Source organism: the organism of the source record quoted next, unplaced genomic scaffold (assembly GCF_019419815.1).
Source record: "Pyrus x bretschneideri cultivar Hongxiangsu unplaced genomic scaffold, Pyrus_bretschneideri_v1 Contig19, whole genome shotgun sequence".
Classification (NCBI taxonomy): Eukaryota; Viridiplantae; Streptophyta; class Magnoliopsida; order Rosales; family Rosaceae; genus Pyrus; species Pyrus x bretschneideri.
The window spans coordinates 4,210,832-4,237,774 of record NW_025999490.1 but is presented as its reverse complement, the minus strand read 5'-3'; the positions used below and the strand labels follow the sequence as shown (position 1 = coordinate 4,237,774).

The 26,943-nt window shown below is 37.3% G+C and overlaps 5 protein-coding genes and 1 long non-coding RNA gene across 8 annotated transcripts; 4 read left to right on the top strand and 2 right to left on the bottom strand.

Moving 5' to 3' along the window:
- The first annotated feature begins 2,978 nt into the window (after positions 1-2,978).
- On the top strand, positions 2,979-6,434 carry LOC103938886 (protein IQ-DOMAIN 9). 3 transcript variants are annotated; one of them, XM_048582530.1, is made up of 6 exons: positions 2,979-3,156; positions 3,293-4,166; positions 4,594-4,725; positions 5,077-5,304; positions 5,480-5,593; positions 5,722-6,434. In XM_048582530.1, the coding sequence occupies exons 2-6, from the start codon at positions 4,092-4,094 to the stop codon at positions 6,061-6,063; spliced, it is 891 nt and encodes a 296-aa protein (XP_048438487.1). In that variant the 5' UTR covers positions 2,979-3,156; positions 3,293-4,091; the 3' UTR covers positions 6,064-6,434. The 3 variants fall into 3 exon arrangements, with proteins under 3 accessions (XP_048438487.1, XP_009347238.2, XP_018500968.2); XM_009348963.3 differs by having other exon boundaries at positions 2,979-3,501; positions 4,054-4,166; XM_018645452.2 differs by having other exon boundaries at positions 2,979-3,501; positions 4,047-4,166.
- Positions 6,435-6,685: 251 nt separating this feature from the next.
- Positions 6,686-7,498, bottom strand: LOC103944454 (transcription factor TCP1-like). The gene is made up of 2 exons (XM_009354921.2): positions 7,492-7,498; positions 6,686-7,311 (listed from the first exon to the last, which is right to left on the bottom strand). The coding sequence occupies exons 1-2, from the start codon at positions 7,496-7,498 to the stop codon at positions 6,686-6,688; spliced, it is 633 nt and encodes a 210-aa protein (XP_009353196.2).
- Positions 7,499-10,997: 3,499 nt separating this feature from the next.
- Positions 10,998-12,781, top strand: LOC103939031 (nudix hydrolase 15, mitochondrial). Its single transcript, XM_048582304.1, has 4 exons — positions 10,998-11,399; positions 11,502-11,644; positions 12,270-12,389; positions 12,481-12,781. The coding sequence occupies exons 1-4, from the start codon at positions 11,054-11,056 to the stop codon at positions 12,703-12,705; spliced, it is 834 nt and encodes a 277-aa protein (XP_048438261.1). The 5' UTR covers positions 10,998-11,053; the 3' UTR covers positions 12,706-12,781.
- Positions 12,782-13,021: 240 nt separating this feature from the next.
- On the bottom strand, positions 13,022-15,116 carry LOC103939184 (magnesium-chelatase subunit ChlI, chloroplastic). The gene is made up of 3 exons (XM_009349275.3): positions 14,853-15,116; positions 14,528-14,634; positions 13,022-14,262 (listed from the first exon to the last, which is right to left on the bottom strand). Exons 1-3 carry the CDS (start codon positions 14,956-14,958, stop codon positions 13,210-13,212), a joined length of 1,266 nt encoding a protein of 421 aa, XP_009347550.1. The 5' UTR covers positions 14,959-15,116; the 3' UTR covers positions 13,022-13,209.
- A 1,591-nt stretch (positions 15,117-16,707) lies between these two features.
- On the top strand, positions 16,708-21,883 carry LOC103939275 (uncharacterized protein At4g18490). The gene is made up of 9 exons (XM_048582303.1): positions 16,708-16,748; positions 18,590-18,725; positions 19,061-19,249; positions 19,338-20,138; positions 20,516-20,698; positions 20,783-20,883; positions 21,103-21,234; positions 21,451-21,674; positions 21,758-21,883. Exons 2-7 carry the CDS (start codon positions 18,640-18,642, stop codon positions 21,210-21,212), a joined length of 1,470 nt encoding a protein of 489 aa, XP_048438260.1. The 5' UTR covers positions 16,708-16,748; positions 18,590-18,639; the 3' UTR covers positions 21,213-21,234; positions 21,451-21,674; positions 21,758-21,883.
- Positions 21,884-22,975: 1,092 nt separating this feature from the next.
- LOC125476349 lies at positions 22,976-23,620 on the top strand. The gene is made up of 2 exons (XR_007257625.1): positions 22,976-23,084; positions 23,184-23,620. It is a non-coding gene; the product is annotated as an uncharacterized LOC125476349 (long non-coding RNA).
- The last annotated feature ends 3,323 nt before the right edge of the window (positions 23,621-26,943 follow it).

Below are 26,943 nucleotides of genomic sequence, written 5' to 3'. Positions count from 1 at the left end.
CACACGCCCATTCCTTCCTCCAACCTTTCCGTCGATTCTAACTCAACCGCTCCCAACCTCTTTCCACCAAAGATATCACACCCCACCCATCATTATTTATTTATTATTTTAAATTATTTTTTGCTTTTTCAAAATTTTAGTACTAAATTAAATAGGGGTTTAAGAGTCTTCTTTTAAAATGATAAATATGTTATTACATTTTCATTAAATGGTGGGTGGGAAAATAAGACACCGAGGTAGGAATATCACCACTCTTAATAAAACACTCATTGTCAACCAAAACCCTATGAAATTACCAGTTTAACCTTCTAATTAATTAAAACAGAACATGAATAAGAAATATGGGGCAGAAATGTAATTTCACACAACCAAATTTTGCTGTTTTTTTTTTCAAAGCCTCACCTACATGTAATCCTAACATATCTCTAATTAAACGAAAAAAAATTCCCACTCCCACATTCTCTATCACTCTCTTCCTCTCTCCTATTTCAAAAACAAAAATAAAATTTTTTCTCACACACTTTATGTGTGCCCATATGCTAGTATATATGATGTGGAGATATGTAACCTCTTAATATATAACATACCCAAGTGATTTCCTTTTTTTTTTTTTTTTTTTTTTTTAATAAGTGATTTCTTTATTAAAAAAACTAATCTTTAATTGATAATTGAGAAAATGAATGATGATGATGCCCTACCCCATTCATCATGGTTAGATGTTTTTCAATTTCTAAGTAATAATCATACAACTAAAAAAGAAATAAATACAAAAGTTAGGGTTTCAATCAAAACACAATAAATACTGGGTAAATAAAAAAACAACTAGGTTGACTGGCCCAAATTAATGAACCTCTTTTTTTTTTTTTCTCTTTTTTTTTTTTGTGCGACAAATTAAATATTATTCCTCATTTTTTATTTTTAGGTAGCATCTAACCACGACGGTAATCTGATGTCAGGTGTATTGGGTCTTGGTTTTGGTCCGCGGACGTTTGCAACCCAGTTAGGCTCCCCCAGCCAAGGGCCAAGGCGACGGTCGGTTCTCGTATTGCCCGAGACGCGAACAACAAGCAGGCCCCACCAGTTCGTTCCTAAAATTTGATGCAGTGCAAGCATAGGGGAAAAACCCGACCTAAGTGTGACAGCCTTGAGGAGATTCAACAACGCCCCAATATGCTACCTGAACTTACTAGCAATTAGCATCATGGGGGGAAGGCTTAACATTCCGCCGGAGGATTTCGTGGTGCGACCCGACGGAACAGGGGGAACTATGATTGACTCAGTCACTCAGGCGTACTGGTCACGATTGTAAGGCCTGCTTACGATGTATTAGTAGCAGGTTTAGAAGCAGTGTTCTCGGCGATGGGTGAAGCGACCGTGAGGAGGATCCCTAGCGATTTTAAGCCTTTGGAGCCGTGCGACTAGGTGGTGAACTGGCACGGTTTTACGGGGTTTCCGTGGATCACCTTCCATTTCGACAACAATGTCGATCTGAATTTTGATGCGTTGAATGCTTTCTATATGGTGAAGAATGAAGCTGGAAACATCGAGTTTTGCTTTGCAATGATTCCGGACGATAATCCTCCTGGTATGACCTCAATCGGAGCGTTCCAACAGACTAATCACCTCTTCATATATGACACAAAAGGTTTCCAGCTGTTTTTTAATATTCAAGATGATTAATAGTTAAATGAGTGCTTTCGAGCTTGTTTAGCAGTGGCGTTTTAGAATTCATACATTCGACTTCACTTAATGAAATAAAGCTTGATTATTGTTGTTTAAAAAAATGATGAATGCAGCTAAACTAGTACTCATTAAATTCAAAAACAACAAATTGAAGGATACCAACAAACACAGAGAGGACTAAACTTACAAAGCAACAAACGCAGAGGAGCCAAAAGCCCAACAACAAGCATTATTGCATAATTATGTTTTTAATCGCTTGGGTACATTTGCTTGTGATTTGGAGCAAAACTTCAAAAGGATTTGGAATTCAAAAACTTCAATTTCAATCTCATGTTTTTGGAAGGTAATTTATTTAAGTTCACAAAAATGTTTAATTAAGATTGAGTCAATCAACATTTTGTAGTTTTAAGAAGAGGTTGATGATGATTAATAGTTGTATGTAATTGCAAACGATCATTTGGTCTAAGAGTTATTCAGTCTTTATTTGAAAGAAGGATATCCTGAATTCAAATTTCATACACATGTTGATAAAAAGATAGATGATTCAGTTAAATCTCAAATAACATATTTGAGATTTAAAAAAAAATTAGTTTGATCATAAATTTGTTTAACACACTAGAAGAGTGCTTAGGCCACAAAAGGGGTTGCAGAAGCATTTGGAGCTACATTTGTTTCTCTCCAACTATAACTGAAATCACCGGGAAAAAAAAGTTCACATCTCCTACCAAATTTTCCAACTTCACATCCAATCTCCAGCTTCAGTTGGAATTCCATGCCAAATTCCCAACATCCTCAACATGTAAATTTGCATTGCATTGTGTGCACCTTCTTTGGAAATCCATGCCAAATTCTCAACATCCTCAACATGTAAATTTGCATTGCATTGTGTGCACCTTCTTTGCAATATTATTATTATTATTATTATTTGCAAACAATAGAAGAAGGGTAGTGCTACCAACACAGACATTTTATTTCTTACACATCCCTCTAAATTTTTGGCCATTGGATCAAAAGAATTGAAAAAAAATAAATGGGTGTGTGAATAGTAACATCCTAGAAAAATCTACATTAAATTCACACAAGATCTCGAGTGCATAGACGAATGCTCATTAGACTTCTTTGCAATTTATTCACCAAATCACCAACACACACTTTTTAAGTCTGAAGCTACAAGCAACTTGACTTCCTAACCAACGTCCATTATATAATACGATGACGATTTATGCGTTGGATATTTTGGAGTATTATTATTTGGTATCTTATTTTAGTAAAGATTGAAGCTTGATGACGAATTTCAGATCAATAGAAAGGCAGCACATTTCAATCAGACAATGCCAAATTGCCCATGTTGGTTTGTTCTGCAATCGCTGTAGCCTGCTTTTGTTGAAGTCTCAATCCTCCAAACCACCACCACCACCACCACCCCACACGTTGAGTTGTATTAGCGTTGGTTGAGCCTGTGCTGTGATTGAGGTGTGAGAAAATCAAGCAAGGCAAACATAATAGATTAAATTTTGATATTATATGAAAAAGGTTTGCAATTTTGTATTTTGCAAGATTTTTAATTTAATTTTTAAATTATAATTTTCGTTTTTTGGTGAGAAAAAAGGGTGGTGATGGGGCCATGGCAATCTCCATTCCACCACACCCACCTTTTATTCTCTCTCTCTTTCTCCCCCACCTTTCTCAGGGGTTTTGCTTCTTCCTTACTGCTGCTCTTACAACTGCTGCCCCCACACGGACTTTTTCCTCCAAAATCTTGAGCAACCATTTCTCAAAACAAAACTGATTTCTTGGAGTTTTCAAGCTGCTTCTCTGGTATGTGAGACTTACCCAGATGCTGTTTTCTTCGGTTTTTCATTGTTTGTCTTAGTTTTTGAGTTGACAACATGATTTGGAGATAACCCTTTTGTGCATTTGGAAGATATGGGCCATATCATATGGGTGGGATCTGGTTGCTAAATGCATAAGGGGTTTTTCATAGAATGCAGATTCGTATGGAAGTCAGTTTTCAATGTTTGACTTCAACTGGTTTTCTTCGAAGAAGTGATTTTCGCACTTCGTTTTTCTCGTCTTGCACTCCTCCCTCTTGTTCTAGCCTTCGGATTGAATAAACATCGAAGGAGAATCGAGGGACGAAGCAGAGTGCAGAAGAACAAATGAGGCTGAATAGGCTTTACTGTGAGGATTATGTAGTTTGGTCAACTGTTAGTTTATTGTGATTTATATCAGTTTGTTATTGGATAATGTAGCTTAATCTTTAACTGTTGGATTGATTTCAGAAGGAAAAAAAGAGAGCAATTTTTGAATGCTTAAAGTTAAATCCTTGTTTGTTGCTTAATGTTGATGGTGATTGTATTTAGTTGGCAGGGTTATGTTAAATTGGACACAGAGTTTCACTATCAGGTATGGGTTCCGGGTGTTGGTTTAAGGTATTTTTCGGCACAAAGAAATCAAAGGACGACAGTTCAAAACAGTTGAAGGTATAGAGCCTCCAAATTGTTTTACATTGTTTAGCTTTTGTTAACGAAATGAATTTGAAGCTGTGAAGTGACCAGCAATTGAAATCAAGTTAGGAAATCGGGTTAGGAATTTGGAAATCTTAAACGAGGTGTATGGAGGTTTAGAATTCTAATTTATGCCGTAGCTATCTTGCAATTGGCTTATCTTATAAATAATGGAAGGCATCACAAATCCATGGTGCAGTCGTAACATACATGAGTTACATTACCATTTTACTTCATGAACAGAGACTTTTACACTAAACCTAGACATGCTAGTGAATGCGTGGTTTATGATTTAACGGTAGGTTGCTACTAGTACTAAAGGCGAGTTATTTGTATGTAACATTCCAAGACTGATATTGGTATGAAATTGTCATTCCTCAACCCTCATTACATTTTCTGACAGGGATCTTCAGCTCATGGAAAATCAAACTCCATAAAATTGAAAAAGTCTACTTTTGCGAATGGTAAAAATATTGGATTGCCAATTGAGGATATCGCTGCAATTCGGATTCAGACTGCTTTCCGTGCATATGTGGTATGTATGTGTGCACTAAAGTCTCCAAAGTATAAAAGTTCAACGCTGTTTGTGTTCTTTACGCGGTGATCCTGTGGAATTTTGTTTTATATCTTTGGTTTTGCATTCTTCTTATTCAGTGAATGATGTTTAGTTTGAATCTTGATGAGCAATGAGGATTTGGTAATAAAGTTGAATGATGTTATTACATGGCAGCTTTTTCCTTTTCTGATTCAAATGAAAACTCAAACTGTTCTAAATATAATTGCCGTTTCGTGATAGATGAGGAGCATTGTAGACATTTATGCATGAAGGAGCACGTCTTGTTACGCTGGTTTTTGTGTTCCTAAGATTTTCTTTCACCCATTGCAGGCTAGAAAATCGTTACGGCGTTTGAAAGGGATTGTAAGATTGCAAATAATGACCCAAGCTTATCCTGTTACAAAGCAAACTACAACTACATTGAGCTATCTTCATTCATGGAGCAAAATACAGGCTGAGGTTAAAGCTCGCCGACTCTGTATGGTAACAGAAGGACGGATCAAGCAGAAGAAAATAGAGAGTCAACAAAAACTTGAGGCAAAGCTTCATGAAATAGAGGTGAGACCAGCAGCTTCCACATCTGTGAGCTTGCCAGACTTAGGATTCTGCAAGTTTCTTTTGTAATTTTGGTGCGCTCGTGCTACAGAACCATCACCTCATCAGCCTCGGACCCTCGTGACTACACATGCTTGTTTTCATAATAACATTGATTAATTGTCTTATTCGGTGACAGGCGGAGTGGTGTGGTGGTTCTGAAACAATGGATGAAATTCTTGCAAGGATATATCAAAGAGAAGAAGCAGCAGTTAAGCGCGAGCGGGCTATGGCATATGCATTTTCTCATCAGGTAGACTATTTTCTCATATTTGTACTTTATTTGTTCTCGTAGCATTTAATTCTACGTAGCATGGAAGTAGAACCCGTTAATTTGACCTTGAATCAATTGAAATTGAAAACATATTCCATGATTTGTAGTGGAGGGCCAACTGTAGTCAGAACCAAAGCTTGGGTAATTATGAACTCGGTAAAGCTAATTGGGGATGGAGCTGGAAGGAGCGCTGGATTGCTGCTCGCCCCTGGGAAAGCCGTGTACAGTCACCTAGTCCAAGGAAAGTGCAGAGTAAGCAAGCAAGCCCAGATGGTAAGAACATAAATTCACCAACGCCAAAAGCTGCGGTTTTAGTTAAACTTCCTTCATCAAATGGTAAGCCAACTACAAAGGCTCGGAGATTGTCTTACTCAGCTGTCGAAGAAAAATCAGCGGCAACCGCAGAGAGCATTAAAACTGAAGAAAAAACACTCAGAAATGAACATTGACTTTGTTGGTTCCGATCCAATGGTAGAAAAGAAACTAAATAAGAATGTCTTCGGTATCTTATCGACTCAAACAGCAGAAAAATGAGGGAAGAGCCATTTGTTTAAATACGCGTCATTTCTTATTCTTGTACATGTAGTGGTGTGGAAGTAATGTGCTTGCGCGTGCAGTAGCGGTTATCGAGCAAGACCTGGATTTAGGAGTGAACCATCCTTCTATGATTCTTTTTTTCCCCTCTTTCTTCATATTAATGTATATTGTGAAAGGGAAAAAGGATTATTGTATTTATATTGTAAATATACAAAATATTTGTTGGAGTGGATTATTCTGTGCTTTTGCACAATGTAATTAGAAGTTACTCTTGGTTGTTCTCTTTCAGATTTTTCACCAGCATGCTTAGCTAGATGTGTGCTCTATCCCTCTATCCCAACTTCGAATTCCGCTTCTCGTAGTTTAAATTATACAAAACTTGCAATGGAAAGAAAAAGAAGAAGACCGACAAGAAAATAACTGAAAAAGTAACTCAATCCGATTTAGATTATTAGATTACGAATATTTTTAACACGAGCTAAAAACACAATTCAAAAGACATGAAGCAAATAAAACTTGTGACAAGATATATGGCTAATGCAGAGATACATGCGATGAATTGTAAGGACAGATTTCTCCTCCATCACTTGCATTATAATTCCAAGCCACCAAACTTTGAAACCATCCCATCTCCTTGAATTTGGAATCCGATAGACTTGATGCAGAATCGAGGGCTCCTTCGGCATAGTTCAATGAACTTAACTGGTGAGGATCGAAAACCGGTTCTTTCAGATTGTTGACATTGTTCATGGGACTAACATTGCTCATTGTTTCCAGTTCCCCATTGCTTTCCGGGTGATTCCAAAACTGATGCATACTTTGTTCTCCAATTTCTTGCTCAGTCTGCTGACCAAAAACATTAGTATTAGTGCAATCATAGTACTCTTGGCAAGGTTGTTCAGACTCAGAGAGTGCTTCAATGGCTGCTTTGGACTTCTCAATGAGCCAATCAATGGCCTTACCCGGACAGTCGTAGCCAAGGCGGTCTTGGACATCATAGAACTGTATAGCAGTATGAGCTGACAGCCGGAACCTCCGGTCTCTCAGACCTTTCGAAGTGTACACCTTGCTGTGCTGGTCTTTTCTTGCCAAGGATCGGACAATGTGGCCTCCGTGAACTTTCACAATCTTTCCATATCTTGCATTGTCGACCGCGGTTGCTTGAATGCCGATTTTGAAGTAGGCATCAAGTAGTGAACATGCTGATAATCTTCATTCTGTTCTTCCCTATTCTTTGATTCTCTTTGTCGTAACATTCTCTCTCTCTCTCTCTCTCTCTCTCTCTCTCATGGAAGACACTAGTGCAAATAGTCCAGCAATATAGGCAAGAAGAGTCCTACTATACATCAATGTAAATTATACACGGTCTTTTAAGTGGCTCAGATTCATCCGTTGAAATTTCCTGGAGTCTTTAGTGCATATCCAGTCGTTAAACTCATCACACAACATACAATATATTAATATCCATGTACTCCAAATTTACGAAATGAGAGATGCGTTTGATAGAGATGGCATGACACATTCTGAGGAAGCAAAAGACGTCATAAAGATCGCCTGTTAAAAGCTAAGCATAGCATTAATGCAGAAAAGTAGGGTTTCTAATTGCTTCCTTCTTGTTCAGCTGCAAACTCTTGTATGAAACAGGAATATGGCGCCAACCCTAGTTCTAGTTACTTGCTGAAGTGATGCAAATGCCACACCTCTTAATTAATTAACCCTTTTCTGCTGCAACTATCGACTTCGAGTCACTGTTTTTTTCTTGGTGGATTTTCAGAAAGCTGGTCACAAGTAAAACCTTACAGTGGTAAAGATAGACAACATATACTAAAGATTCCACAAACGGAAGGGACAGTGACTGTCAATCATATTGTTGGTTTGGTCTGGTTGCTTCTTGGGAGGAGTTCATGTCTCATTTGCTTATTAAGCAAGCAACTAATGCCCTCAAAAGCTAGTCAACCAGACACATCACCTTTTCGATGGGACCCTCTAAACTCTAGACTAGAGTTAGGAAATATCGATGAACTACAAATTATCTCACGTCAAGAAGAGATCATTATACGTAAAAAGTATGTAAATAGTTGCTAGTTCTCCTTGAACTGAAGCCTTTTGCTATAAAATTTTATATCCATTATTTACCTAATCACATCATCTACAAAACCTACGTAGTGAAGTTGATGATAATATCGGTGCAATACAAGAGTGTGAGTCGCCAGAAGATGTGAACCCTAACTACTAAGATCAATATATTGCACCATATTAGCATATGTGATAAGCTTATATTTATATATTTTTTATATCAAATTCATTTGTCTTTTCTTAGTTAGTTCTTTATATTTTTGAGTTATTTACTTTGTTTTTGTGTTTTATAGGATTTGTCAAGTAAAGAAAAGAAAAATAACACAAATGGAATTTTAAGTAACAAATTCGTCAAAACTGTCTGTGCAGGTCAGTTGACTTTGGAAGCAAGTTGCGGACAGCTCAAAATGAATTAGAGAATAAGCCTTATATGCTTAGAAAGCTACGGATGTCTATTTTCTGGAGGATTTCGCGGATTGTTAATATCATTTTTCTAGAAGAAGTTATGGCCGTTTTAACAATGAAAGGTTCCCAAGAGGTTGAACAGTTTGTAACTGACAAGAAAGCATTGAAAGCAATAAATCCAATAAATCTAGTAGCCAAAACTGACGCAATCAAGAACAAACCAGCTGACACCTATTCAAATATCAGAGGAAATGGAATTAAAGATGAGGATTAAGAGGGAGTAATTGGCATAAAGGCTACCCAAGGAGTTACAATTGTTTTACATTTCCTCTCACTTATTGTCATCACTAAATGGTTATTAGTGGGTGATTTAAGGAGAAGAAAATGATGCAGCAAGAATTGGTTTAAAAGTAGCATTGGGGAAGGAAGGAGAAAGGAGGCCTCAGTCAATTTCTTTCAGTTCTATTTTCTGAAACTCATGTCTATCTTTTGTTTTAACTTAAGAATTGTGTAACTAAATTTTTAGTAGTTAGGGGCTGTTTTGAAGCCCCGAATATCATTGCAAGTTTGTTATGACATTTCGTTTGAATTACTTTTATGAATGGATGAAAATTGGTTCACTACTTATCTCATTGACGAATTCTTTATGTGTTTTCTACGGATGCATACTTAGTAAGCATATCTATGATTCTAATGCTATGAATATGTGTGTGTCTGCCCTAGTCAAATAAGGACCTACATATGTTCTAGAGTAGCACTTGTTAATTGCGATTAACATGTGAACCAATTTCTAGGATAAGTAAGACAACACTAGTACTTACGGTGCCTTGTGATGACTCAAACTCTTTTCGTTCTTAATGATTTCTACTTGTTAAATCTATGAACACACCATTCTAGATTGCATTTTAGGGACTAAGTTAAGTTGAAAACGCTATTCTCTTAACATACGACATAAGAAAGAGTAATAGGTTGAATTCTAACATTGAGCCAACTTGAGCATCTTCATCCAGAAATAGAAGGAATTTGAATGAAACATAACATTTTTTCATGATTATTTGGTGGTAGATAGCAATTCTCCTAACTCGTTTTCTTAGCTTGTGAACTATAATCTATTTTTATTATTTAAAATCTGTTTCTGTTCTGTTTTTGTTCGATTTAATTTAAATAGCAAATCAACTCCAAAAATCCCAAAAATTTGTGTGAGTGTAGCTCTGTGTGTCTAGTATTTTCATATAAAATTTGATAGACTTGAGATAAGTGTAAGTCGGTCTAATAATTATTTTTCGGCGGCTGGTTAGTAGAGACAACAACCCAGTTTTTATGACATTTTAGGTAGTTAGATAAAACAATCTTCTGCTGGAAAGACCCTTATTTTCATATGCTACAATTGACAAATTTTAGTGTTAATAAGAAAAATCAATAGGACATCAATGTGCTACTTTGTGGTGTGCTTTTAATCCTATCAATATGGACAGAAGTTTGGAAGGTATGGTGCTTGTTTTGTATAAGGGACTTGACTTCTTTGCCCTTCCAATTCTTATACACTCTCATCCCCTTCTATTTGTGTGGTCATGGTTAAACCACGTCAACATTTTATATCACTATTGGTTTTTGTCTTATTATCTCTATAAAAAAATCAATATAAAATGTTGACATGGCTTAATAGTGACCGCACAAAATAGGAGGGGATGAGAATGTATGGGAACTAGGATGGCAGAGAAGCTGGTCCTTGTATAAGACCACCTGTTCCAAGTTGAGCTCTTGCGATCGAGGAGTAGAAATGTTTTGCACCGAAGAAGTTTGTACAAAAGGATAGCATGCGCAGCTGAGTTGCAACAGAGGAGGGATTTGGATCCTCGTCGAATCCCCTCCCTGGGATCTTAGGAGTCAACGAATACGGACCGTTGATTAAAAATCAAGCGGCCACAATTTTTACCTTTTTTATAATTTTTCACGTAAAACGATGATGTTTTACTTTTAAAAATATAAAAAGCATTTAATTGGGAATGCACGATTTTTTATCAACGGTCCGTGTTCGTTGATCCCTAGGATCCCCAAGGAAGGGATTCGACGAGGATCCAAATCCACAGACGAGTGGACTAAAGAAAAAGAAGTTGGGTACAATGGTACTATTGTCTTGCTGTTGCAACTTTAGACGGTATATGGTGTGTGGGAGGATAAGGACAAAATAAAGGATAAAATAAATAGTACTAAAATTGATTTTTTTAATATAAAAATATAATTTTTTATTAAAATAAATAATACTAAAAAATTTTAGTTAAAATTCCAATTAATAGAGGACTTTTTATGTAATTTAGCCTAATAATTAAAAGAAAACTTTAACGAAAAACTCGACCTTTTTATAATTTTCCTTAAAACCTAAGTTTTCAAGCTCCTAATTAATATGCCGAAGCGCAGCCCATGATCTCAATCCTCAGAACGCTATCACCACCGCCTCCGCTACTCATGGAGCCGCCCAATTCATGCGGAGGCTCACAGAGACTCATCGCCTTGGCCCAGCAGCTCCGCCTCTACAAGCCGCCGCCTTTGCCCTCCGACGACGACATTGAGGAGCAGAGAATCGAGGAAACCGCCGGCAAGGTCGTGTCCCAGGTGGGATTTGCCGAATCCGACACCCCAGTTGCGCGGGACCCAGAAAAGTTCAGACCCAAGAGAGCCGCCGTCTTGGTCTGCCTCTTTGAAGGGGACGCCGGCGATATCCGCGTCATTCTCACTAAGCGGTCATCGAAGCTGTCCACTCACTCCGGTGTGTGCAATTTTCGTTACCCTTTGTTTGTTTCCCGAGAAAATTGAAAGACAATGGGAAAGATTGGTTTTTTATTTTATTTTTGGTTTTGTGTTTTTGCAGGTGAAGTTTCATTGCCGGGTGGGAAAGCAGAGGAGGGGGATAAGGATGACGGGGACACGGCGACGAGGGAGGCGAAAGAAGAGATTGGTTTGGATCCCAAGCTTGTCAACGTTGTCACTGTTCTTGAACCATTCCTATCAAAGGTATAAAGTTTGATCATGATTTGTTCTAAATTTTGGTTTCATTGAGCTCAAATGTGTGCAATTGAGTGGACACAGAACTTGGTTAGTTGAATTATGTTTGTGAAGTTGCGAATTTATGCGTTAGTTTCTCGGCATTGGAAGGTGAAAGTTGGGAACTTGATTTGAGACTAGAAAGAAATGCTCGAGTTATCTTATACTTTGTGTTTGCAAAATGAGTTTGAGTTTACGGCTTAGAGTATCAGTTTCCGGAAAAATGAGTAATCATATTGGTAGATTGGAGGTGTTCTTAAGAAGTGTCTGGCTGACACGGCCATTTAGTTTGTACTCATTCGTGCTTCATGTTGTTCTGTTGAGTACATGTCCTTAATATTTACAAATTTTAATCGCGTGTATCCGAATCCTGAGTTTTCACATAAGGCGATCGAAAATTTTGGAAGTTGGTCTTGGGGAAGAGCAGTGTAGTAGTCTGTATTGTTGAGTAAGTGCTTTTATTGACTTCAAAAATAGGGTACGTAGTGGTTAGGGTCGATGTACACAATGCAAATTTCGGTGTTGGACTTGTAACTTGAAAGACTATTTTGGATGAGGAACTTGATTTTGCTAACCATTGGGTTTCTGTGCACAGCACCTACTAAGGGTTGTTCCGGTTATTGGCATACTTAATGAGAAGGAAGCATTCATGCCTGATCCAAATCCTGCTGAAGTGGAAGCAATATTCGATGCCCCCTTGGAAATGTTCCTCAAGGTTTCTCTCGTTTTAGTTTCATACTCTGATTACAAATTATGTAGTTATGTTTTGATTCTCTTGAAGATCGTTGTGTATGCATTTGCTTCAGGATGAAAACCGGACATCAGATGAGAGAGAGTGGATGGGAGACAAGTTTCTGATCCATTTCTTCGACTACGAAACCAAGAACAAGAAGTACATGATCTGGGGTTTAACTGCTGGCATCTTGATTAGGGCCGCATCAATTGTATACAAACGGCCACCAGATTTTGTGGAGCAGAATCCCCGTTTTAAGGTTCCTAGAGTTGTAGATAGAAATACGATAATGCCGTAAATTATTTTCAACGAATTGTATCGATTTGTATTGGAAACGATCATCATTCCTGCAATAATATTTACTTTGCTATCCATTTGTATTGGAAAAGATCATCATTCCTCCAATCACGCAATGCCGTGTGAAAAAGTTGAAGGGCAAGACATTGCATGATTGGTTTGACATCCCACCACAATAGCATCCTGTTGCAGGAAAATTTGCCTTATACAAGGTACAAAGCCGACTATAATAACCAAGTTTATGAACCGAAAGGTCAACGTGCAACGGTAAATACATTAGGAGAAACCATAGGCAAAAAATTGGATCCATATACAGATAGTTCAACTGAGCTTCATGCTTCTTGAAAAAATAGACCATAATATAACACAGTAGTCGGAACATATTGATGGTGAAACCTAAATGTGCTTGTGTAAAAGCGGGATGGGTTAAAACCCGGAAAAGAATTTAAACAAAAACAATCTTGCCAACAAAATTAAAAAAGTAAGGGGCCTTTCAGTGTCTCCTTCAGCTAAACACCTCATAGAACTTCTCCATGACAAGTAAACCGGAGTCGATCGACTCTAAAGGATCCTTCCGAAGACGATGTCTTAAGCAGTTAGGGATGACAGTGGCAATATCCTCTGGAGACACCTTATCACTTCCCTTTAGAGCAGCCAAGGCTTTTGCAGCTCTGTTAGTCACTATGTCTCCTCTCAATCCATCGACATTCAACTCTGCGCAAACCTTGGAGATTTTCACCTTGAGGTCCTGATCAATCTGAACAGATGGAAGATAACTTCTAGCTGAGCCGATTTGTTCCTGAAGCTTTTCTTGCTCAGCTTCGTAAGAAACCCGAAATTCTTTAGGGTTTTTGTCAAACCGAGCCCTCTCCTCCACAATCTTCACTCTGAGCTCTGCATCCCTCACAGTCCCAACCTGTGCGTGCATTCCAAAACGGTCAAGCAACTGTGGCCTGAGCTCTCCTTCTTCTGGATTGCCTGAGCCAATTAAAATAAACCGGGCAGGATGTGAAATTGAAATACCCTCTCTCTCCACCGTGTTCCATCCCGATGCAGCAGAATCCAATAAAACATCCACTAAATGATCATCCAAAAGATTAACTTCGTCCACATACAGAATTCCTCTATTAGCTTTTGCAAGAAGGCCAGGCTCAAATGCCTTGACCCCCTCAGTGAGAGCTTTCTCAATGTCAATTGTCCCGCAGACTCTATCTTCTGTAGCACCCAAGGGTAAATCAACCATGTTGATCTTAGTCTTGATAACAGGAAGCTGCTCCCCCTTCACAATGCTCTCTCTAACTTCCACACCCATGGACTCCGGATCTTCTGGGTCTGAGTTGTATGGGTCACCAGAAACTACCTTAATTTCAGGAAGCAAATCGACCAAAGACCTAACGGTTGTGGATTTTCCAGTTCCCCTATCTCCCATGATCATGACACCACCAATCTTGGGATCAATCACATTGAGCAGAAGACACAGTTTCATCTCGTCTTGTCCTACAATAGCGGCAAATGGATATACTGGCCTCTGGTTTTCCTTAGCAGCAACTCTCTGTGCCTGAATACAATTAGTCACACATAAATTCCACAACCTAAATCTTTACATAACATGTATAATTCCCAATAATAAACTACAAACTATTTCTCGAAATTTTCGGTTCAACAAACATCGAGAGTGCAAAAAATCTTTCTTTCTCCAACATTACAGAAAAACTGAACCACCAATTCAAATTAAACTTCATCTATTAGTAATAGAACTTATCAAACCAAACCAATAAAAAATTTGTTGTTAAATACTGCAATTAGATGAAGAAAATTCAGACCTGCTCAGAAGGGCTGATTTCAGTAGCAACATTGGTCACTTGGAATTGAGACCTTTTCTTTCCATGAACCCCAATCCCTCCATAAAACTTCCTCCCAAAACTCTTCCCTGCAATGCAAAACACACAATTCCATTCAAATTAACAGCAACCCACCACCACTGTCCAGCCAAAACCCACATCAAATCTCCCATCAAAACACCAACAACACCAAATTACGAACTGGGTATTTCATTTATTCAATCAAATTGCAGAAAACAATCCCAAATCATGGTTCAGATGCTGGAAGAAGAAGTGGGTTTTCTTCTGTTTGGTGGGGAATGATTACCTGGGCATATGGAGAGAGAGGGAATTGAAGTCCTGGAAGTGCGAGATGAGAGATGTCGAGGGGCCACAGTTGCTGCTGTCGAGCAACTTCCGAGTACGGACGCCATGGACGAAGTGTTTAGGGAATAGGGAGTGGGACTACAACTCCGTATTCGACTGTAAGTATACTTCTTGAGCTTCGGAGGTAGGCATGGTTTCCGACAGTCTATAGGTTTGTGAGGCTGAGGATATGTGGATAAATTTTCAGTTGTATCTATCTTGTACGTTTAGTTCGGTACTCTTTGTGTTGTCGTTTAATTCTAAAGGTTATTCTGAACTTTTGTACGAACAATTGGTTAGACTTATGACTTGTTGGACTTACTTTTAATATGATTAAAAATATTTTTGATGAGATTGATTTTGGCTTCTAAAATCACTGCAAATGCTTTTTGTAACAAATATCATATATGGGCCTGGAAGCACTTCATATGCTTTCCAGGATCCACTTGGATTTTTAATAATAATTGATTTCAAAAACATTTTTACCAAAAATGCTTTCACTCGCTTTAATGCATTTCCAAACAATAGAAATTAAAAAAAAAATTGGCTAAAATTATCAAGATGGTTTACAGACCCATAAGGACTTGTTTCATCTGAATTATGGCATCATCGTATGAATGACGATGTTCACCTTTTTGGGAACCGGTAAAGACTCGCAAAGACATTAAATATTCATCTAACCATCATCATATTAATCATGAAGTTAGGAATCGAAACTAAGTAGGACACTTTCAACCACCCTAATATTCTAAAATAAAATTAGAAGGAAAACAAAAAACTCAACCACTCTTATTACTGTGGGCCTTTTTTATTGGGCCAAAATCCACATTTGGCAAATTTAATTGGGGCAAAACCAGTGTTGGCCTATTACGCTCAAGCCTAATCAATTTGCATTTACACTAATCCAGGTTAAAGAGCACGCTAATCCGTCGCAGGTATCCATCCCGCCTCTTCAAACTTGGAGAACTATAAATACTCGCACATTTGGTTAGATATCATTTTACCAAGCAACGAGCTCTCTTACTTGCAACTCTCACCTCCACAATCTCTATCTCTCAATTTTCGGCTCTGAAATCGGTTAGACTTATGACTCGTTGGAGACTTGCTTTTAAAATAATTAAATACGTTTTTGATGAGATTGATTTTGGATTTTAAAATCACTGCAAGTGCTTTTTGGAAGAAATATCATATATGTGCCTCCTGCAGGAAGCACTTCAAATGATTTTCCAGGATCCACTTGGATTTTTAATAAGAATTAATTTCAAAAACATTTCTACCAAAAATGCTTTCAGTCGCTTTAATGCATTTCCAAACGATAGAAATGAAAAAAAATTGGCTAAATTTATCAAGATGGTTTACGGACCCAGGAGGACTTGTTTCATCTGAATTATGGCCACCATCGTATGAATCACGATGTTCATCTTTTTGAGAATTGATAAAGACTCGCAGAGACATTAAAGATTCATCTAACCACCATCCTATTAATCACGAAGCTAGGAATCGAAACTAAGTGTGACACTTTCAACCACCCTAATATTCTAAAATAAAATTAGAAGGAACCCAACCACTCTTATTACTGTGGGCCTTTTTTACTGGGCCAAAATCAACATTTGGCAAATTTAATTGGGCCAAAACCAGTGTTAGCCTATTACGGTCAAGCCTAATCAATTTGCATTTACACTAATCTAGGTTAAAGAGCACGCTAATTCGTCACAGGTATCCATCCCGCCTCTTCAAACTTGGAGAAGTATAAATAATTGCACATTTGGTCAGATATCATTTTACCAAGCAACGAGCTCTCTTACTCGCAACTCTCACCTCCACAATCTTTATCTCTCAATTTTCGGCTCTGAAATCGGTTAGACTTATGACTCGTTGGAGACTTGCTTTTAAAATAATTAAAAACGTTTTTGATGAGATTGATTTTGGATTCTAAAATCACTTCAAGTGCTTTTTGAAAGAAATATCATATATGTGCCTCCTGCAGGAAGTATTTCAAGTGCTTTTCCAAGATTCACTTGGATTTTTAATAAGAATTGATTTCAAAAACATTTCTACTAAAAATGCTTTCAGTTGCTTTAATGCATTTCCAAACGATAGAAATGAAAAAAAATTGGCTAAAACTATCAAGGTGGTTTACGGACCTAGGAGGACTTGTTTCATCTGAATTATGGCCATCATCGTATGAATCACGATGTTCATCTTTTTGAGAATTGGTAAAGACTCGCAGAGACATTAAAGATTCATCTAACCACCACTGGATTAATCACGAAGCTAGGAATCAAAACTAAGTGTGACACTTTCAACCATCCTAATATTCTAAAATAAAATTAGAAGGAAAACAATAAACCCAACCACTCTTATTACTGTGGGCCTTTTTTATTGAGCCGAAATCCACATTTGGCAAATTTAATTGGGCCAAAACCAACGCTCAAGTCTAATCAATTTGCATTTACACTAATCCAGGTTAAAGAGCACGCTAATCCGTCAATTGTATCCATCCCACCTCTTTAAACTTGGAGAACTATAAATACTCGCACATTTGGTCAGATATCATTTTACCAAGCAACGAGCTCTCTCACTAGCAACTCGCAACTCGCAACTCGCACCTCCACAATCTCTATCTCTCAATTTTCGGCTCTGAAATCGGTGAGTTTCTCAATCCCTAATCGCTACGTAAAGTTTCGGATTCTTGAGCAGTACAATGCGTTCTGGACCAAGAGAATCCGTTTGAATGTTTGAACTAGTTGCTGTTCGTTTTGTGCGTTTCTTGATGGATTCCGTGTATTTTCCTAAAAAAATTGCTTAATTTCTTGTGAATTTGAATGCAGTAGCTAGCATAATGTGATCGATTCCGTTGTTTGTTGAGCTTCTGGTAGATCGTAGAGTTGATTGAATTTTGAGCTCCATTCCGAGTATTTTCCAGGAAATTTTGCTTATTTTCCCAGAAAGTGCATGCAAGTAGTATGTGATCCATTTTTTTGGTTTGCTGAGCCTAATGCTGAGCTTGTGGTAGGTTGTAGATTCGCTTGCATTTTGGACTCCATTCTGTTCATCTTGAAGCTTGCTGTTCGAAATTACTCCGTTAATCTCTAAATTCATGTTTTCTAATGTGCTACTGTTCCTGTTTGCTAACCTTTTTTTATTCAAATTTAGGCGAGAGTTATGTTTTGGCTAGTTCCTTTGGTTATCGTTTCGATTTGACCCCTTACTTATCATCTGATTAATTGTTGCTGCTTAAGATCATACTTTGTTCTGTCACTGGATTTTCCTAATGAAAAAAGTTCACAGCAATCAACAGTTTTTACACTAATTTGAGGTGTATTATGTTTAGCTTTGCTCTGTGATATACTGATCATTACAATTTTCGTAGATTGAAGCTCTTAGTTTTCTCAGGCCTCTTTAAATTTTTATTACTAGAGTGTCAATTTGGTGGATGGAAAATACATAATGTGGTAAAGGACTGAAATCCTTCTTCCTGATTTGGAATACGCAGTGAGTTGTTGACAGTTAGTGTAATTTGCAGAGATTATATTAAAAAGGAAAAAGTTCATTTCTAAGTATTCTTTTGGTCCCTTGCCTTTATCTTTGCTGTGTAAGTCATTGTATGCAAGAAGAGTTTCCGAGTGAGGGTTAATAGCCTGAACTTTTCTTTTGACATGAACAATGTAATCAGATCCTATGTTCCTCTTATAACAGATGAGGAAATAGGAGACGAATTTCTCACCTCCTGGAAATCAATATCAGTAATGGAAGATGATGGAATGGATTTTCACTTTGATACAGTTTCCAAAGGCTCCAAAGGCAAGAAGAAGGTGTTTGACTTTGAGAAGCTGTAAGTACTGCGAAGCGTTTTTCTTTAACTAAATTATAGAACCATCTTTGCTAAACATTAACAGGTTCCTTATATTTAGAGATTAAGGGTTTGCGTGACAGTTACTTTTCGCTTCTGTATGGTATCATGGGTAAATTGTCTACCATTATGCGTTTAGTTGGTGTATCTGGTACTCGCGGCAATATGTGGCAAGTTGTTTTGAAAAGGAGGATAGAATTTGGGATTCAAGTATGCTTATTCCAGTTATACAGATACAGTTCCAATAAATGTACGCTAGTTTGAGTCTAGAAATCTCAGACAAATCTTATAAGAATCCTTTTGCCTTTTCTGTTCAGGGATATGGATTTCAATCTGGATGGTGACTTTGGCAAGATATCGTATTTCAAAATGGACATGCCAGACCTTGATTTCTCAAGCCCGCCCAGAAAAGCTGCAAAAACCAAGGAGAGATCTGAAGAAGAACCTTCCAAAGGAAACCGTCAAGGGAGACAAGACCCGTTTAAATTCTCTTTTGATTTCAATGAGTAAGCTCTGTATTTTCTTTTCGTTTCGTTATTTGAATTACGTAAGCGATGTAAGTGTACTTGTACCTGACACTTTCTTTCTTGGAAGTGAGTTGGATGATTTTGATCTTGATCCAAACTTAAAGAAAAGTGAAAGGAGTTCAAATAAGAAACAAGATAGCAGAAAAGAGGTTCTTTCTGATAGAAGAGGACCTCAAGGCTCTAAAATTGACCTGGCTGAAGATATTAGTACACTTGATGGTGGTTCTGAGAGAGTAGACCCTTCAAAGATTGATACCTCGTTAGTTATTTTACGGAAGGTTATTTCTATCAATGATAATTGCCCATCAAAATCTAGATCGGAAAATCTGGAACTTCCATATGGTCCAAGGTCTCCAGTAAAGGTAATGACTAAGAGTGTTGAAGAATCAGATCAGCGAAGTCATTTATCTGAGGAGTTGGCCACAGAACCATATGCTAAACCGGCAACAGATGACTTGTCTGGTCAACTTGTAGGAGGAGTTGATTCAAATGGAGGTACCCTTTTTGAAGGAGAGAATGATGGTTGTCTTCAGACAGATTTTAATACCGATGTTGATGAGAAAATGTCAGCAGGAGACGGTCCTAATAGTGAAGACTTGCCTTTGAAGGATTCATCACCAGTAAACATTGACAGTCCAGATAGCAAGAATGGTGATGGGAGTAAGTCCGGCGGTGATATATCTACACAAAACACTGAACCAAAGTTAGGCAGTGATATCTCGACTGAAAACACTGAATCAGCTATAGATGATTTAGATCTTGAACACAATTTCAATACATTCGTCTCAAGGAAGACGCTGCTTAACATCAAAAGTATCAAGGATGACCAAAATTCGACTTCAAAGATTCCTTTGTCTGCAGAGAGCAGGTCAGAAAATCTCTGAGCATATTGATAGCTGCCACCTTTGTTTCATTGATTCCATCTTTCAAGTTACTAACTTATGTTTGGAGCTATAAGAAGTAGAAACTGTCATGAGTCATAATGGTTTTGAATACAGAAACTAACAATACCCAGAAACTCAGGTGCATCTGTTACTGAAACAACGAGGAATGCATAGAACCATTTAATTTTTGAGTTGATACATGCACATGCTTACGATAATGTAATAAAGAAATAAAAAATGCTTATAACTAACAGACTCTAAGCTGTATGTATAACAGGTATGTTCTTGGAATGTGTAGATAGCTCTGATATGTGAGCTTTTGTATCAACGCATCATTTACATTTTCCCTCTTTTGATGCAGTGAATCTGCAGTTGATAAAGTTACGCTGACAAATGAAAGCAAAAGTGGAGAATTCCACTCAAAAATTTCTAAGAGATTGGAGGAAGTTGGATCTCAAATGTGTCAGCCATCATTAATAGGAGCAAAATCTCTCTCATCTGGTTCCAACGGGATTGATACCATGCATCTATGTCCTGAGGAAAGGTGAGTGATACAGTGATACTTTTCCCTTAACAAATTGAATATTAGGCATTTAAGTTATAAGCTGTTTTGGATAATCTTCAACAGGGTGGTTACTAATGCTCATGATGCACAAATTGGAAGCAAATTGCCTGATACTCCTGTGTTAGTTGATAAAGAAACAAAAGCCAAACATGTAATATCGGGAGGTAATGTAAAAATTTAGTATCATCAGCTGATGACTCTAGGCACAATGTTCCAGTAATCTTTTTGTGTTTGAATACATAGATTTGTAAACTTTTTACACTGATATCGTGTTATTTTGAATCACTCAAACAATAAATGACGTCATTTTAGTTTGTAGAAAATACAATAAAGCTATTAATGATGCTAAATAGCAGTGTCCCTTCCTTTGTAATCATCAACAGAGAGGACCTCATGTCTGATGGTGTACCAAACAGGGCCAAACTGGTTTGCAATTCACGGCTGTCTTACAAAGAAGGAACAGAAAGGGAACCTGTCCTGGGAAGTGGACTGAGAAAAAGTCTTCATGATCCAAGGTAAGGCATTTATAAAAGACCTTGTTCCATCTTGTACTTTACTTTGCATATCTTATCATTAAGAATGTGGCTCTTTTGACTGATGTTCTTATGCAAAGATGTGACTCTGCTTATTCTCATGCACATGACAATTTATTTTGTACATTGTTCAGCAACATTATCAATGGTCCACAGGACCTTCTAGTGAAACATCTGATTGTCAATATATGTACTCAGGCATGTGAATATTTCTAGCGATCAAGCAAATCCTTCCAATGCAATTGAGAAGGCTATAAAACCTAGTGCTCAGACGTGTAAATCCTAAATCTATGCTTTCAAGCCTGGAGTCTATGAGAAACACAAAGATCATTACAGCTGAAGGGAGTAAACTTTGTCCTGATAAACCTGCCCAGAAGAAAACCAACCTTTCTACCTTGAACATTTCAAAGTATGGTGCGAGAGTAAGTATTCCTATTCTTCAGTTCTTTTCTGTGCAGAAATGTTTTGATTGTGATGTTGAATGTTTTGATGTTTCTAAATGTAGGAATATTGGTGGCAGTAAAGTTTCATGGAATGCTTCCCTGAGGAGTCCACAGAAAAAACATGGAAGTGCAACGAAATGTGGAATCAAAGACTGCCCAGATTGTTGATCACAGTGAGAAACAAACGCCACCAAACTTTTCCTTGAAGTGAAAAACATTTGAGGTCTTCTATTATTAACCCATTCCTTTAACTCCCGAGTTCTCTATGGAATGATATCATGACTTCAGCATTCTTCTTTGAAGCTCTGTTCTATTCTATCCAAATGATTTGTGAAAAGTTTATCAAACTTTCTCAATTTCTTACACGAAGCTATTTTGCAGGGATCTGCTTCAGGTTTAGCATCCTTAAAGCCTCTAAAGCGCCTTTGTCAGTCACCTAAAGAATCCAGGTCCTCTTTTACTAGCAGATATGTGTTTAACTTATTGTTCTGAATCTTTTTCCAGCCTATTACTATTTACGTGTTCTAAAGTGGTTTACCAGGAATCTGCTGACGTCTCACATTCTTTTTCCAATAATACGTGCAGAAACTTCAAAGAACCTTCAAAAGAAGTTGTTGCAGAGCAGGTTCTCAACTAACTCTATAGAATTAATGATTTATAATGACTGCTAAGTGTATATATTAAGTGAATTATAGGTGGGAGCCTGTACTAGATAAACTTACTAAAATATTCTTTATGTTTTCACTAGGTTCGCATTCATGAGAGTCATGTGGAGAGCAAGACTAACAGCACTTTTGATGACCATCGGACCTCTGAACTGGGTAGTCCTTGTGGGATCATTGTGATGGAACTTGGTATTCCTTCAGTAATGGAAAATGATGGAAATGTTGAAAAGGCTGAAGCGTACACTAAGGAGCTTGAAGATGTGAGTAAATTATCACTACTTTTACTGTAACACTGTGTGTGCATTATGAAGAGAAATAGGACTGCAAGGCATCATTATCTTCTGTCATAATTTGAGTATATAGCGCCATTTCGAGTGATTGTGCATCGCCAATTATCTTCCTTGCAGATATGCAACGTGCTGAGAAAGAAACACGAGGAAGCCAAGGAATTGCAAGTTAGAGCTATTGTGAACAACAATAATCTACTGATGCTTAACCATCCCATTTACGAAGCAAAGATATCCTTCAGACTGTTTTAGATGTTAATTTCCTGTTTTTCTGTCTACCGTTTTGATCATTGAGATAAAGTTGCATTTTCCTTAATAATTAATCACATTCATAAAGTTCAGAAATTAGCCGCAAAACTGGTGTTCAAGGAGCTTCAGACATGCTCAAGATCGCTGACAGTTGTTATATAAAAAAAGCTTCTTATATGCAATGACTGGTTGGGTTGCCTTATTTTTCTTTATAAACTTAAAGTAGTGCATGTAGAACTGTGGTTATACTGTTATAGTGATGATTTACTATGTTGTTTGAATATCAGGATCGTGTTATGCTTTCTAGTCAGACAACGAGAATCTGCTACACAAAGGATCATCTGAAACTTAAATGCGACGCTTCAAAGTTGAATCAGGCCTTGAGTTTACAACTTCTTACTGGCATATTACAAGTTGTTCTTCTGAAGTCGGACTGCCGATTCTTCAGAAGCTAACATGAGTTGGGCATCTCTCTTTCATATTTTCCTTCCTAAATACATATACTATGTTCTTATTTGGACGCAATCAGGTTTCTGACTCGATTATGTATATAAATCTCCCATCTAAAGATCGTATATACGGGTGTTCTGCTTAGATTTCTTCCAAGTTAGTTCTGAATTACCATTGGCTTCTGAATGATAAGGTCATGAAAGATCGATCACTTTGTAAACCATAGCTTCCTTCTATCCCCATTCTTAATGTAAATGGTGTTGTCTTCTTTCTAGTCTAAAAGGCTTCATTGCCACTCCCCAATTTATTTGAAGGCACTTCTATGCCGAAAACACCCACTACATAATTTGAAATTCATGTAATAACTAAAATCACCTACCCAACTTATCCGAGATGCCTGTAGCAATTATCCACCCATTATTGAAAAATACATTACAAGACTCAACACATCGATTGTTTTAGCTCGTGAACTCCTCTCCAAACCTGTGAATTCCCAAAATAAAACGACGACGACACTGAAGTTTTCAATGGCGCTCGACATCGTAACATCTTACGAATATTTTGAGGATTTTCGGTGGCTTCAGTTGGTAATACTATATATGGACCCTTTGCTTTCCTTAGTCTCTTCCTTCGTTGATGGAAAGTTGAGGAGAATGTGGACATGGAGAGCCTATAACTCTACTTTACTTGAAGTATAGAGAAAGAAAATCCGGCCGGCCACACATAATTTTTAGCCGGCTTTAATTTTATTCAGTTTAAATGTCCCAGCTTATAGACTTAATCTAATAGTAGAGGGTGGGGGGGAGGGAAGAGAGAGAGAGAGAGAGAGAGAGAGAGGGGGGGGGGGGGGGTGGCGTTGGGGGCTGTGTGATGTAGCGTATTGTTTGAGTACAAAGAGTTGGTCGGTATTTGTTATTTTCGATTAGTGAAAAAGGGGTCAAAAGGTACAAGAACTCTACTACAAAACACAACAAAAAAAGCATTACAATATGGGCTTTGTGAGGTCCCATTTCCACCCACTTTGAATAATATTATAGCAAAAATCGAACACTTTTGATGGTGTCTAATCTATATATATACACCATACTCACTTGGGGAGTCTCAACAAGCCTAGCATTTTTATGTAACCCTTTCCAGAAAAATGCTCAGTAACTGGAGATGTTGTGCCTGCATTGTACTAATGCTGCTGCTATTTTCTAGTGCTGAAACTCGGCGTCTCAGTCCGAGTCGGGAGGAGAGGAATTTAACCAGGTCGAGACACGCATTGGCCGGAAGTGCTAGGGAACTACTGAACGTTTGGTTGAGAAAAGACGCGAACCAAACTCGTTACTACCCGAAGCGATTGAGTCCCGGAGGTCCTGATCCCAGACATCATAAAAAGAATCAGTATCAACACTAGCATAAGTATGTTTCAGTTTTGAGTGTATTTTACATGAGTGCATGTACTCAGAACCAGAAAATCTGTTGAAACCTCGAGGAACTTGTTATGATCGTTAGTTATCAATCGTGGCATAGAGAAGTTACTAGTACTGTATCATATGTAATGATAATTCTGGTTTTTGAAATAAAAATGTACCAGCGGTTGAGCAATATATTTACCTAATTTTGTTCATTATTCAAGATTTTTTTTTAATGTAACAAGAATACGGACGGTACGTCATATGTTTTTCACTAAGTGGAGGGAACATTTTATTTTTTTATTTTTTATTTTTTAAGTGTCCTTTCATTTGTATAATGACATAAAATATATGTGCTTGTGATCCGAACACGCCGATAAATATATCTTTTTCAATTGTAATGGTAGGGAAAAGAGTAAAGGGACTATCATTTTCCACAAAATCATGATGATGGGAAAGAAATCTGAAAAACGGAAGGGTAGAAAAATAGTTGGATATCTTTTTAAGTTTTATATTGGTGAACAGAAAATGATAGCTAATGCTCTTATATTAGGAACTAGGAAGTGACAAGGGATAAGAAAAAATGTGCTAATTATATTTAAAAAGGTATTTAGCTTTCCCAAGTGGAATGTTTCTCTTATCAAACCAAATATTAATTTCCTCACATTGACTTCACATAGATTTTGAAGTCACATCACAGTTAGAAAGTCAAGGCATTAGGGTTTGATCAATGATCAAAGTGTTATAATTTCTACATACAATTACAAAGCTTGAAGTTGAACTCGTTCTGTGTTGCAGGGTTTATCTGTTTTCTTTTATCAGTCCATATGAAATGCAGGTAGGTACCCTCATATATGTTATCGTGTTCAGTAGTCTTTTTTTTTTTGTGTTTATGCTTGAAGCACCTTCATATATTAAATTAAGCTGCAAGTGTTATACAGGGAAAATGCAACCATCATGTATAAATTAACAAAAGTCAAAACTCTTTTCTACTTTTAAACTATATAGTAAGTGGCCATCAATAACACATACAAAAAAAACAGCATATATATATGTGTGTGTGTGTATTTGTCCTTTTGAATTTCGAATGCATGATAAATGTGTATATGGAATCATTAATCCACTTGAAGACTTGTGGCTGAGATTGATTTACAAAATTTTCTTCTTACTGTTAAATTTATATCCCAAATCAGACACTAGAATTCAAATTTACAAAATTTTCTTCTTACATTTAAATTTATGTCTTTTAACTTTATCGTCGGTCTATTCCGCAATATACGATCTACATCACATTTACAGTCTTTCTAAGACCCTTCTAAATTGCCCCAAGTACCAGCTATGCATCAAATATATATAATGTATGCAAGCCTTCTCCTACATGGACATGCATGCATGTGCACGCCGCACATTCTTGCGTGTTACATCTGTATGGTCAAAACTCTCAGTCTCAAATGTTTAAATGCTATAACTTGTGAAACCCAAGCATGCATGGTAGGTCCGCAAGAATTTGTCAATGAGCTTAAAAGCAAAACACATATATGAACAAATTTTAAAGCTTGTGCAAAGTATATATATGAAACAGAGCTCGCGTGGAGATGGAAAGAAACCAAAACTACGAAGTCTCTGTCATGCCCCATAACAGATAGGGAAACCTTAAGATTTAAGAGAAGAAAGCTTTAAGCCTCCGTTTCATTAGCTGGAACAATTTAAGAAACGCGAAAGGGCAAACCAAAATCTTCTGAGGACAAGATTAGATTAGTGTTTATGTGCACGAGGCTTAGTCTAACCACACCATTGAGGAATCAATAGAATGCACTCGAACGTTAGCCCCCATGCTTTTTTGTCGTTTGATGGAGGACGCCATCCCACATGTAATTATTTATGGATCAGTTTTATGGTGTTTGTTTTGTTATGATAGTTTATTGCCAACGTTGTTCACTACGTATGGAAGCAAGTAATTACAAAAAACAGAAAGCAAAAAAAAAAAAAAAAAAAAAAAAAAAAAAAAAAAAACACCTGACCAAGGCGATTGTTAAGTGCCAGTCATATTGTTAATAAAATTTAAATTTAGAACAAACTGAATATATTGCTACAAAACGGAAACTCCTACAAAAAGTTCTAGCATTGGCATTACTGCTAATAAACAGAAACACCTAGGCCTAAGGTAAGGGTTTTGGCCCTAAACTCAAGACTAGGGCAT

Bases quoted from the DNA above. Each gene is read 5' to 3' on its own strand.
- LOC103939031 (XM_048582304.1), top strand. From the start codon at position 11,054: ATGATCTCAATCCTCAGAACGCTATCACCACCGCCTCCGCTACTCATG. The intron at 11,400-11,501 runs GTGTGTGCAATT...GTGTTTTTGCAG, and splicing joins GAAGCTGTCCACTCACTCCG to GTGAAGTTTCATTGCCGGGT. The intron at 12,390-12,480 runs GTTTCTCTCGTT...CATTTGCTTCAG, and splicing joins CCTTGGAAATGTTCCTCAAG to GATGAAAACCGGACATCAGA.
- LOC103939275 (XM_048582303.1), top strand. From the start codon at position 18,640: ATGGAAGATGATGGAATGGATTTTCACTTTGATACAGTTTCCAAAGGC. The intron at 19,250-19,337 runs GTAAGCTCTGTA...CTTTCTTGGAAG, and splicing joins TTCTCTTTTGATTTCAATGA to TGAGTTGGATGATTTTGATC. The intron at 20,884-21,102 runs GTAATGTAAAAA...AATCATCAACAG, and splicing joins CAAACATGTAATATCGGGAG to AGAGGACCTCATGTCTGATG.
- LOC103939184 (XM_009349275.3), bottom strand. From the start codon at position 14,958: ATGGCGTCCGTACTCGGAAGTTGCTCGACAGCAGCAACTGTGGCCCCT. The intron at 14,635-14,852 runs GTAATCATTCCC...TTTGCATTGCAG, and splicing joins CTCTCTCTCCATATGCCCAG to GGAAGAGTTTTGGGAGGAAG. The intron at 14,263-14,527 runs GTCTGAATTTTC...AATTGTATTCAG, and splicing joins AAATCAGCCCTTCTGAGCAG to GCACAGAGAGTTGCTGCTAA.
- LOC103938886 (XM_048582530.1), top strand. From the start codon at position 4,092: ATGGGTTCCGGGTGTTGGTTTAAGGTATTTTTCGGCACAAAGAAATCA. The intron at 4,167-4,593 runs GTATAGAGCCTC...ATTTTCTGACAG, and splicing joins ACAGTTCAAAACAGTTGAAG to GGATCTTCAGCTCATGGAAA. The intron at 5,305-5,479 runs GTGAGACCAGCA...ATTCGGTGACAG, and splicing joins CAAAGCTTCATGAAATAGAG to GCGGAGTGGTGTGGTGGTTC.